General features: G+C 46.0%; 1 protein-coding gene across 6 annotated transcripts in view; it reads right to left on the bottom strand.

Annotated features, from left to right (window-relative positions):
* The window catches only part of CCDC181 (coiled-coil domain containing 181), a 114,627-nt gene extending 102,493 nt beyond the window's left edge, over positions 1–12,134 (bottom strand). For 2 of the 6 annotated variants that reach the window (XM_063955646.1, XM_063955647.1), the window contains exon 1: positions 11,784–11,941. In XM_063955646.1, coding sequence (XP_063811716.1) covers positions 11,784–11,796 — 13 coding nt within the window. In that variant the 5' untranslated portion in view covers positions 11,797–11,941. The other 4 variants (XM_063955650.1, XM_063955649.1, XM_063955651.1 and 1 more) reach the window with 4 other exon arrangements.
* Between the last annotated feature and the right edge of the window lie 228 nt (positions 12,135–12,362).

Here is a 12,362-nt window from a genome sequence, read left to right as displayed (position 1 = left end):
ATATTAGCCATGGGCTACAATATTAAAAGTGAACATGCTAAATGAAAAATTACATATTTTGAAACAAGTAATCTGTATATTTTCCATGGCTAATCTTGCTAAATAAATGACGGGTACTTTGGTCCTTTGTGTTACTCAGGGGTGGATTGGCCATAGGGCTAACTAGGAAGATTCCTGGTAGGCTGATGTGTCTGTTGGGGCTGGACCTGTTTTGTGTGTTGTCATGTGGCCCCACCCCCCACAGTACACTGGGGTAGATGTATAAAGGTGGCCATACACTTGTGCGATATGGCCACTTTTCACCCGATTCTGACTGATTGAGCCGAGAAATTGCATGAAAATTTACCAAATTGGATATCAGACGTGCTGCACATCCGACCTCCGACTCAGGGAGGGCTCTAGCAGCGGGGAGCGGGATCACATGCGATATATCCCATGTGATCCGGCTCAAGGGGCATCGGCTGCGATTTCTCCCGTAGGAGAAATTGCAGTAATGTACGGCCACCTTTAAGCCTGGAGAAGTGATAAAGCAGTGATAAGTGCAAGGTGATAACACACCAGCCAATCAGTTCCAATATGTAAACAGTTACTAGCTGATTGGCTGGTGCGTTATCACCTTGCACTTATCACTGCTTTATCACTTCTCCAGTCTTAATACATCTGCCCCATTGTATTGTCCCCATTCATTCTGTTATTCCATCTCTGCAGTACAGCAACTCTGCCATCCAGTGATGCTGCCATGGCTACACAGTATGTTATACCTCTTGTGCTGCCCATGTCGGGCCACTTCTACATTTTAAAGGGCCACTTTTAGTTCCCAATCCTTCCCTGGTCTCAGACACAACTGCAGCAAAGACGCAAGGAAGGTCACAATTTGCGTACAATCAGGACCTATAAACAGATCCCAACCCCTCTTCAGACCTCACCCTTATTAGGGTTGCTTCATTAGATTTCCCGGGCTGGATTTCTATCCCAATCCAACCCTGGTCTTACTTAAGCATCTTTCAAAATGTATTGCTACATATTTCCAAATGTCTTTAGAAAAGTAACTGGAGGTGCGGCTGTAGATAGTAAAAATAAGATTTTACTTACCGATAAATCTATTTCTCGTAGTCCGTAGTGGATGCTGGGGACTCCGTAAGGACCATGGGGATATAGCGGCTCCGCAGGAGACAGGGCACAATAATAAAAGCTTTAGGATCAGGTGGTGTGCACTGGCTCCTCCCCCTATGACCCTCCTCCAAGCCTCAGTTAGGATACTGTGCCCGGACGAGCGTGCATAATAAGGAAGGATATTGAATCCCGGGTAAGACTCATACCAGCCACATCAATTACACCGTACAACCTGTGATCTGAACCCAGTTAACAGTATGATAACAACGAAGGAGCCTCTGACAAGATGGCTCACAACAAGAATAACCCGATTTTTGTAACAATAACTATGTACAAGTATTGCAGACAATCCGCACTTGGGATGGGCGCCCAGCATCCACTACGGACTACGAGAAATAGATTTATCGGTAAGTAAAATCTTATTTTCTCTGACGTCCTAGTGGATGCTGGGGACTCCGTAAGGACCATGGGGATTATACCAAAGCTCCCAAACGGGCGGGAGAGTGCGGATGACCCTGCAGCACCGAATGAGAGACTCCATGTCCTCCTCAGCCAGGGTATCAAATTTGTAGAATTTAGCAAACGTGTTTGCCCCTGACCAAGTAACTGCTCGGCAAAGTTGTAAAGCCGAGACCCCTCGGGCAGTCGCCCAAGATGAGCCCCCTTCCTTTTGGAATGGGCTTTTACAGATTTTGGCTGTGGCAGGCCTGCCACAGAATGTGTAAACTGAATTGTATTACAAATCCAGCGAGCAATCGTCTGCTTAGAAGCAGGAGCACCCATCTTGTTGGGTGCATACAGGCTAAACAGCGAGTCAGATTTTCTGACTCCAGCCGTCCTGGAAACATATTTTTCAGGGCCCTGACAACGTCAAGTAACTTGGAGTCCTCCAAGTCCCTAGTACCCGCAGGTACCACAATAGGTTGGTTCATGTGAAAAACAGAAAACACCTTAAGGAGAAATTGAGGACGAGTCCTCAATTCTGCCCTGTCAGAATGAAAAATTAAGTAAGGGCTTTATATATGATAAAGCCGCCAATTCTGACACACGCCTGGCTGAAGCCAGGGCTAATAGCATCGTCACCTTCCATGTGAGATATTTTAAGTCCACAGTGGTGAGTGGTTCAAACCAATGTGACTTTAGGAAACTCAAAACAACATTGAGATCCCAAGGTGCCACTGGGGCACAAAATGAGGCTGTATATGCAGTACCCCTTTTACAAACATCTGAACGTCAGGCACTAAAGCCAGTTCTTTCTGGAAGAAATTCGACAGGGCCGAAATTTGAACCTTAATGGACCCTAATTTTAGGCCCATAGACAGTCCTGTTTTCAGGAAATGTAGGAAACGACCCAGTTGGAATTCCTCTGTAGGGGCCTTCTTGGCCTCACACCACGCAACATATCTTCACCAAATGCGGTGAAAATGTTTTGCGGTTACATCCTTCCTGTCTTTGACCAGGGTAGGGATGACTTCATCTGGAATGCCCTTTCAGGATCCGGCGTTCAACCGCCATGCCGTCAAACGCGGCCGCGGTAAGTCTTGGAACAGACAAGGCCCCTGCTGGAGCAGGTCCTTTCTTAAAGGTAGAGGCCACGGGTCTTCCGTGAACATCTCTTGAAGTTTCGGGTACCAAGTCCTTCTTGGCCAATCCGGAACCACGAGTATCGTTCTTACTCATCTCCCTCTTATGATTCTCAGTACTTTTGGTATGAGAGGCATAGGAGGGAACACATACTCTGACTGGTACACCCACAGTGTTACCAGAGCGTCCACCGCTATTGCCTGAGGGTCCCTTGACCTGGCGCAATATCTGTCTAGTTTTTTGTTCAGGCGGGACGCCATCATGTCCACCTTTGGTTTTTCCCAACGGTTTACAATCATGTGGAAGACTTCCCGATGAAGTCCCCACTCTCCCGGGTAGAGGTCATGCCTGCTGAGGAAGTCTGCTTCCCAGTTTTCCACTCCCGGAATGAACACTGCTGAGAGTGTTATCACATGATTTTTCGCCCAGCGAAGAATCCTTGTAGTTTCTGCCATTTCCCTCCTGCTTCTTGTGCCGCCCTGTTTACGTGGGCGACTGCCGTGATGTTGTCCCACTGGATCAATACCGGCTGACCTTGAAGCAGAGGTCTTGCTAAGCTTAGAGCATTGTAAATTGCCCTTAGCTCCAGTATATTTATGTGGAGAGAAGTCTCCAGACTTGATCACACTCTCTGGAAATTTTTTCCTTGTGTGACTGCTCCCCAGCCACTCAGGCTGGCATCCGTGGTCACCAGGACCCAGTCCTGAATGCCGAATCTGCGGCCCTTTCATAGATGAGCACTCTGCAGCCACCGCAGAAGAAACACCCTTGTCCTTGGAGACAGGGTTATCCGCTGATGCATCTGAAGATGCGATCCGGACCATTTTTCCAGCAGATCCCACGGAAAGGTTCTTGCGTGAAATCTACCGAATGGGATCGCTTTGTAAGAAACCACCATTTTTCACAGGATCCTTGTGCAATGATGCACTGATACTTTTCCTGGTTTTAGGAGGTTCCTGACTAGCTCGGATAACTCCCTGGCTTTCTTCTCCGGGAGAAAACATCCTTTTCTGGACTGTGTCCAGAATCATCCCTAGGAACAGTAGACGTGTCGTCGGAAAAAACTGCGATTTTGGAATATTTAGAATCCACTCGTGCTGTCGTAGAACTACTTAAGATAGTGCTACTCCGACCTCCAACTGTTCTCTGGACCTTGCCTTTATCAGGAAAGCGTCCATATTTCTTTTAAGAAGAATCATCATTTCGGCCATTACCTTGGTAAAGACCCGGGGTGCCGTGGACAATCCAAACGGCAGCGTCTGAACTGATAGTGACAGTTCTGTACCACGAACCTGAGGTACCCTTGGTGAGAAGGCAAATTTGGACATGTAGGTAAGCGTCCCTGATATCCAGTGACACCATATCGTCCCCTTCTTCCTGGTTCGCTATCACTACTCTGAGTGACTCCATCTTGATTTGAACGCTTGTATGTAAGTGTTCAAATATTTCAGATCTCACCGAGCCGTCTGGCTTCAGTACCACAATATAGTGTGGAATAATACCCCTTCCCTTGTTGTAGAAGGGGTACTTTGATTATCACCTGCTGGGAATACAGCCTGTGAATTGTTCCCAATCCTGCCTCCCTGTCGGAGGGAGACGTTGGTAAAGCAGACTTCAGGAACTTGTGAGGGGGAGACGTCTCGAATTTCCAATGTACACCTGGGATACTACGTGTAGGATCCAGGAGTCCACTTGTGAGTGAGCCCCCTGCGTGCTGAAACTCTTGAGATGACCCCCTACCGCACCTGAGTCCGCTTGTACTGCCCCAGCGTCATGCTGCGGACTTGGCAGAAGCTGTGGAGGGCTTCTGTTCCTGGGAATGGGCTGCCTGCTGCAGTCTTCTTCCCTTTCCTCTACCCCTGGGCAGATATGACTGGCCCTTTTGCCCGCCTGCCCTTATGGGGACGAAAGGACTGAGACTGAAAAGACTGTCCTTTTCTGCTGAGATGTGACTTGGGGTAACAAAAGGTGGATTTTTCAGCTGTTGCCATGGCCACCAGGTCCGATGGACCGCCCCTTTATACGGCAATACTTCCATGTGCCGTCTGGAATCTGCATCACCTGACCACTGTCGTGTCTTCAGAAAACAAAATTTAGAAAACTGCAATACATCACAAGCGCTGGAAACATTAATATAACATCACCCGAACGTTCCTTTTTGGGTTGGATGGAATGTTCTTTTTATCTGGTGTTCTTCTTAGATTCAAACCATTTAGGTATAGGGACTCCAACAAAGGTAGTATGGAAAAAAACAGATATAAAAAAAAACCAATGTGTAGTAAGCTTTTGTAAAGACCACGGTAAATATAAGTGCCTTTTATAGAGGATTATTTAATCTTCTAGGGAACTATATAGAATCCGAAGCGTACCCCACTCACACTTTAAGCGGGGATATACAAGCACATCAAGGTTTCTTTATAAGAGTAGTGGCTTCTACCGTTTTCCAAACACCCAGTGCGGATCTCAAGGGGTTCAACCAAGTGGGACTATGGATGATTTAAGTGTGAGAAGTTGATGCGTACCCCAACACTCACACTGGAAAGGCGGATATGAAACTTATCAAGGTATCTTTATCTTCTTAAAGGAGAAGTAGCGGTCCTGGTGTAGTGTATTTCAAATCACAGATCTGACCACAACAGCTCCAAACAGGATCACATGGAATAAAATGGCAAAAGAAAAAAACCAATGTGTAGTATGTTCTATTTAACCCTATTAGAAGTTTTTAGGTGAGGTGTGGCTTAAGTACCTCTGACTAACTAAAAAATGATTCCAAAGCGTACCCCACTCGCACCTTGAACAAGGACTATAAAGCACATCAGGGTTTCTTTAAGGATGCAGACTTTTTCCCTTGTATTACACCCGGTGTTAGTCTTATGGCGCTACAACCACTTAAAGATGTGATGAGCAATACAGATGCGTACCAAACACTCACACTCAGAAGGAAGGTGGGACACCCATCAAGGTATCTTTCTCTCCTTATGACAAACAATCAATTTATCAAAATGTGGCGTACCCCAACTCACAGTTTGAGGCACTGAGTGACTCCCATAAAGGTATCTTTTAGGTTCCAGAAAAGGAGAGTCTTTCTTGCTTGGATTTAGTGGTTCTCCAGAAAAAAATTGTAACTCCCAACTCCTGCTGTCAACATGTTTCAGCCCTCACCAGGGCCTTTATCAAGACATAAAGGCCCTGGTGAGGGCTGAAACATGTTGACAGCAGGAGTTGGGAGTTACAATTTTTTTCTGGAGAACCACTAAATCCAAGCAAGAAAGACTCTCCTTTTCTGGAACCTAAAAGATACCTTTATGGGAGTCACTCAGTGCCTCAAACTGTGAGTTGGGGTACGCCACATTTTGATAAATTGATTGTTTGTCATAAGGAGAGAAAGATACCTTGATGGGTGTCCCACCTTCCTTCTGAGTGTGAGTGTTTGGTACGCATCTGTATTGCTCATCACATCTTTAAGTGGTTGTAGCGCTATAAGACTAACACCGGGTGTAATACAAGGGAAAAAGTCTGCATCCTTAAAGAAACCCTGATGTGCTTTATAGTCCTTGTTCAAGGTGCGAGTGGGGTACGCTTTGGAATCATTTTTTAGTTAGTCAGAGGTACTTAAGCCACACCTCACCTAAAAACTTCTAATAGGGTTAAATAGAACATACTACACATTGGTTTTTTTCTTTTGCCATTTTATTCCATGTGATCCTGTTTGGAGCTGTTGTGGTCAGATCTGTGATTTGAAATACACTACACCAGGACCGCTACTTCTCCTTTAAGAAGATAAAGATACCTTGATAAGTTTCATATCCGCCTTTCCAGTGTGAGTGTTGGGGTACGCATCAACTTCTCACACTTAAATCATCCATAGTCCCACTTGGTTGAACCCCTTGAGATCCGCACTGGGTGTTTGGAAAACGGTAGAAGCCACTACTCTTATAAAGAAACCTTGATGTGCTTGTATATCCCCGCTTAAAGTGTGAGTGGGGTACGCTTCGGATTCTATATAGTTCCCTAGAAGATTAAATAATCCTCTATAAAAGGCACTTATATTTACCGTGGTCTTTACAAAAGCTTACTACACATTGGTTTTTTTTTATATCTGTTTTTTTCCATACTACCTTTGTTGGAGTCCCTATACCTAAATGGTTTGAATCTAAGAAGAACACCAGATAAAAAGAACATTCCATCCAACCCAAAAAGGAACGTTCGGGTGATGTTATATTAATGTTTCCAGCGCTTGTGATGTATTGCAGTTTTCTAAATTTTGTTTTCTGTATGTATAGCTAAATGTGGTGACATTTATCTGAATTCTGTGGCATCTGAGCTGCTTGGCGCCAGTGAGGACTACTCCCTAAAACATACTTATACTGTCGTGTCTTCGTCTGGCAGATATGGACATCACATTTACTCTTGATGCCAGAATGCAAATATCCCTCTGCGCATCTCGCATAAATAGAAATGCATCTATAGTCAATAAAATCTTGTCCCTGTCAAGGGTATCAATATTTTCAGTCAGGAAATCCGACCAAGCCCCCTCAGCGCTGCACATCCAGGCTGAGGCGATTGCTGGTCGTAGTATAACACCAGTATGTGTGTATATACTTTTAGGATATTTTTCAGCTTCCTATCAGCTGGCTCCTTGAGGGCTGCCGTATCTGGAGACGGTAACGCCCCTTGTTTTTATAAGCGTGTGAGCGCCTTATCCACCCTAAGGTGTGTTTCCCAACTCGCCCTAACTTCTGGCGGGAAAAGGTATACCGCCAATAATTTTCTATCGGAGGAAACCCACGTATCATCACACACTTCATTTAATTTATCTGATTCAGGAAAAACTACAAGTAGTTTATTCACACCCTACATAATACCCTTATTTGTGGTACTTGTAGTATCAGAAATATGTAACACCTCCTTCATTGCCCTTAACATGAAACGTGTGGCCCTAAAGGAAAATACGTTTGTTTATTCACCGTCGACACTGGAGTCAGTGTCCGTGTCTGTGTCAACCGACTGAGGTAAATGGGCGTTTTTACAAGCCCCTGACGGTGTCTGAGACGCCTGGACAGGTACTAATTTGTTTGCCGGCCGTCTCATGTCGTCAACCGACCTTGCAGCGTGTTGACATTATCACGTAATTCCTAAATAAGCCATCCATTCCAGTGTCGACTCCCTAGAGAGTGACATCACCAATACAGGCAATTTGCTCCGCCTGAAGAAAGAGTTATACCCGAAGGTAGTTGGGCGCTTTGGGTGTGAGATGCTTTGTCGAGCTGCAGTCACAAAGAGAGGGGAGAGTCACTCCCGTTGTGTTACACAGCAGAAAAAAGGGGGGGATATTGTGACTGCGCTGGGTTTGATGAATACAACACTAATGGTATAATAAATAAAACAAATTTATTCCTAAAAATTGCACAATAGATATATAAGAGTAATATTGATAAAATATGCACATGTATCGAGTATTAAGTAATACAATTGCTAGAATGTGACAAATACATCCTAAGGGACTACCCAATTCGCCAGGTGTTGAAACAAGACTTTGTGGAGATATATGCAGTGACCGTTCCTGATGTATTTCCCCTATGTCATTACAGTCCAGTTTATGTAATAGTCTCAGAATTTTAGGCAGGGTCCAATGAATGGACTAGTTACCGTTAGAGGGTATTGTGCTCCGGAATCTGTAGTAGAGAGCTCCTCATGCGTTACGGTTAGTGCAGTCCTTTATGCGGTATTTGCCATATGGAGTCTGAGAATTATGCGGATCGTCTGGACAAAACTTTGGGGAATGGTTCGGTCCTCCTTAGAGTCACTTCTGGCAGGGGTCCCTGGTATCACCTGACGCGTTTCGCTGCAACCAACTGGCAGCTTTCTCAAAGGTATCATCATACCTTTGAGAAAGCTGCCAGTTGGTTGCAGCGAAACGCGTCAGGTGATACCAGGGACCCCTGCCAGAAGTGACTCTAAGGAGGACCGAACCATTCCCCAAAGTTTTGTCCAGACGATCCGCATAATTCTCAGACTCCATATGGCAAATACCGCATAAAGGACTGCACTAACCGTAACGCATGAGGAGCTCTCTACTACAGATTCCGGAGCACAATACCCTCTAACGGTAACTAGTCCATTCATTGGACCCTGCCTAAAATTCTGAGACTATTACATAAACTGGACTGTAATGACATAGGGGAAATACATCAGGAACGGTCACTGCATATATCTCCACAAAGTCTTGTTTCAACACCTGGCGAATTGGGTAGTCCCTTAGGATGTATTTGTCACATTCTAGCAATTGTATTACTTAATACTCGATACATGTGCATATTTTATCAATATTACTCTTATATATCTATTGTGCAATTTTTAGGAATAAATTTGTTTTATTTATTATACCATTAGTGTTGTATTCATCAAACCCAGCGCAGTCACAATATCCCCCCCTTTAATTTGCTCCGCCTCCTCACCAACATCGTCCTCCTACATGTCGACACACACGTACCGACACACAGCACACACACAGGGAATGCTCTGATAGAGGACAGGACCCCACTAGCCCTTTGGGGAGACAGAGGGAGAGTTTGCCAGCACACACCAAAAACGCTATAATTATACAGGGACAACCCCTTATACAAGTGTTTTCCCTTATAGCATTTTTATATATGTAATCATATCGCCAAATAAGTGCCCCCCCTCTCTGTTTTAACCCTGTTTCTGTAGTGCAGTGCAGGGGAGAGCCTGGGAGCCTTCCTCACAGCAGAGCTGAGCAGGAAAATGGCGCCGAGTGCTGAGGAGAATAGGCCCCGCCCCCTTTTCGGCGGGCTCTTCTCCCGGAGTTTGTGAGATCTGGCAGGGGTTAAATACATCCATATAGCCTCAAGGGCTATATGTGATGTATTTTAGCCATAAAAAGGTATTATACATTGCTGCCCAGGGCGCCCCCCCCAGCGCCCTGCACCCTCAGTGACAGTTGGTGACTGTTGGTGAAGTGTGCTGACAACAATGGCGCACAGCTGCAGTGCTGTGCGCTACCTTATGAAGACTGAAAGTCTTCTGCCGCCTGTTTCTGGATCTCTGGACCTCTTCAACTTCGGCATCTGCAAGGGGGGTCGGCGGCACGGCTCCGGGACGAACCCCAGGGTGAGACCTGTGTTCCGACTCCCTCTGGAGCTAATGGTGTCCAGTAGCCTAAGAAGCAAATCCATCCTGCACGCAGGTGATTTTACTTCTCTCCCCTAAGTCCCTCGTAGCAGTGAGCCTGTTGCCAGCAGGTCTCACTGAAAGAAAAAAACCTAACTTAAACTTTTATTCTAAGCAGCTCAGGAGAGCCACCTAGATTGCACCCTTCTCGGCCGGGCACAAAAATCTAACTGAGGCTTGGAGGAGGGTCATAGGGGGAGGAGCCAGTGCACACCACCTGATCCTAAAGCTTTTATTATTGTGCCCTGTCTCCTGCGGAGCCGCTATATCCCCATGGTCCTTACGGAGTCCTCAGCATCCACTAGGACGTCAGAGAAATCTACATTGAGAAACAAACATGGCAGATTTATGCGGATATAATAGAAAAGGCCGGAAAGTGCTGTGATGCTGCCTGGCTAATAGAGCCGCACTAGATCTAAGCTGCTGGTGTTGCTGCCTTTTCTGTTACTGCAGCAGGGGAGCATTTTACCGACTGTCGGGATTCTGGCGCCAGGATCCTGAACGCCGGGATCCGGACAGCCGGTATATTAACTACATCCCAAAGAGTCAGGTGGATCTTAGCCACAGCATGCACACATACAGTATAGCTGCTGCTGTATTTGTGTACCAGGTTTGTAGGACTTTGTGGCCTGTATCTAAGAGACTGCACAGTATACAGTACTTCACAGTAAGAAACAAATCAGAAGGAAGTGACTCCAGTACAGGTGTCGTATGGAAGGTAGATAGTAACTAGGTCGACCACTATTGGTCGACAGTAACTAGGTCGGCAGGGTCTCTAGGTCGAAAGGGTCTTTAGGTCGACAGGGTCTAGATCGACAGGTCAAAAGGTCAACATGAGTTTTTTTAAATATTTTATTTGTGTCGTTTTCTTCGTAGAGTGGCCGGGAACCCCAGTTAGAGTACCGTGTTTCCTCGCATGGCTCGCCATGCTTCGGGCAAGGTGCCTCGCTCTGCTACCGCTTCGCTCAGCACAGATTACCATTCCAATCGTAGTCCACGTGGATCATTAAGTATGAAAAGGTTAAAAAAACAAAAGAAGAAGAAAATTGTGAAAAACTCATGTTGACCTTTTGACCTAGAGACCCTGTCGACCTAGTTACTGTCGACCAATAGTGGTCAACCTAGATAGTGTCGACCTAATTACTGTCAACCTAGAGACCGGATCCCAGCGTGGCTGCATGGACAGAGTACACTACAGGGAAGCGCTGGCAGCCTCAGAACAGTCAGCACATGCGTAATGACGGAGCGGAGGGGGAGTCAGCGAGATCACCCGAACCGGACCAAGTTGCGGGAGGCGCAGGGGGAATGTTTGGTACGGCTGAGAAATACATTTTAAACAACATTATTAGGCACAGTGGCCCCATTTTTTGTGTCCCTGGTCTTTGGGCCCCCCCTGAACCTCGGGGCCCTGTACGGTTGTCCCCTTTGTCCCTCCCTGTCGCCGGGCCTGCATGAGCGTGTAAATGTCACCATGGTATATGTAGCATGTATGGGTGCAAATGTTAACCCCAGTATATTTAGCATGTACATGTGTAAATGTCACCCTATTATATGTAGCATGTGCTTGTAAATGACACCACGGTATATGTAGCATGTATGGGTGTAAATGTCACCCTAGTATATGTAGCATGTACATGTGCAAATGTTACCCTATTATACGTAGCATGTGCATGTAAATGTCACCCTAGTATATGTAGCATGTACATGTGCAAATGTTACCCTATTATACGTAGCATGTGCATGTAAATGTCACCCCAGTATATGTAGCATGTACAGATGTAAATGTCAACCTGGTATACAGTATGTATAGCATGTACAGGTGGAAATATCACTCTGGTATATGTAGTATGTAAATGTAACGATACACACATAAGCTATCAGGAACCTAGACTTACCCCACAGTCCCATTTCCTGCCTGGGGGCAGCACACAAACACACAGACAGCAGAACTGATTTCTCGGTCACTGGGATGTATAGGATCAGCAGACATCGGTGACAGCAGCTGCCATGGTAACTGCCCAAGCTGCCACCTTACCCGCCCCCCGCACTGCCAGTCTCACCTCAGACCGGGACTACTGCTGCTGCTGCTGCTGACCTCCGCCTAACATATGTAAGGGAGAGCCGGAGGGTTGGCCTGCTAGGACACCCGACTCTCCGAAGACACCACAGCAGCCACCAGTCCGCCACTTTCATAGCCCGGAGCCTCCGCAAAGCTAACCCGTCACCATGGAGACCAGGCCGCGTGACGTCACCCAAGCCTCGCGATACAGCGATGAACTGGAGATGAGAGACAATACTATTTCAGCATTACTAACTTAGGTGCACAAATACATTGTTAAAAACATAATTTCCTTCCCCGTTATTAAATAAGCATGCTGTAACAACAAAAACACTGTACTATTTCACACTGAACTCACAATGCACGCAATCAGGTATTTGGTCACAAACTAAATAAATAAAATTCAAAATATGAC

This window comes from Pseudophryne corroboree, chromosome 2 (assembly GCF_028390025.1).
Source record: "Pseudophryne corroboree isolate aPseCor3 chromosome 2, aPseCor3.hap2, whole genome shotgun sequence".
In the NCBI taxonomy this organism is placed as follows: Eukaryota; Metazoa; Chordata; class Amphibia; order Anura; family Myobatrachidae; genus Pseudophryne; species Pseudophryne corroboree.
This window is presented reverse-complemented; position numbering and strand designations above follow the sequence as displayed.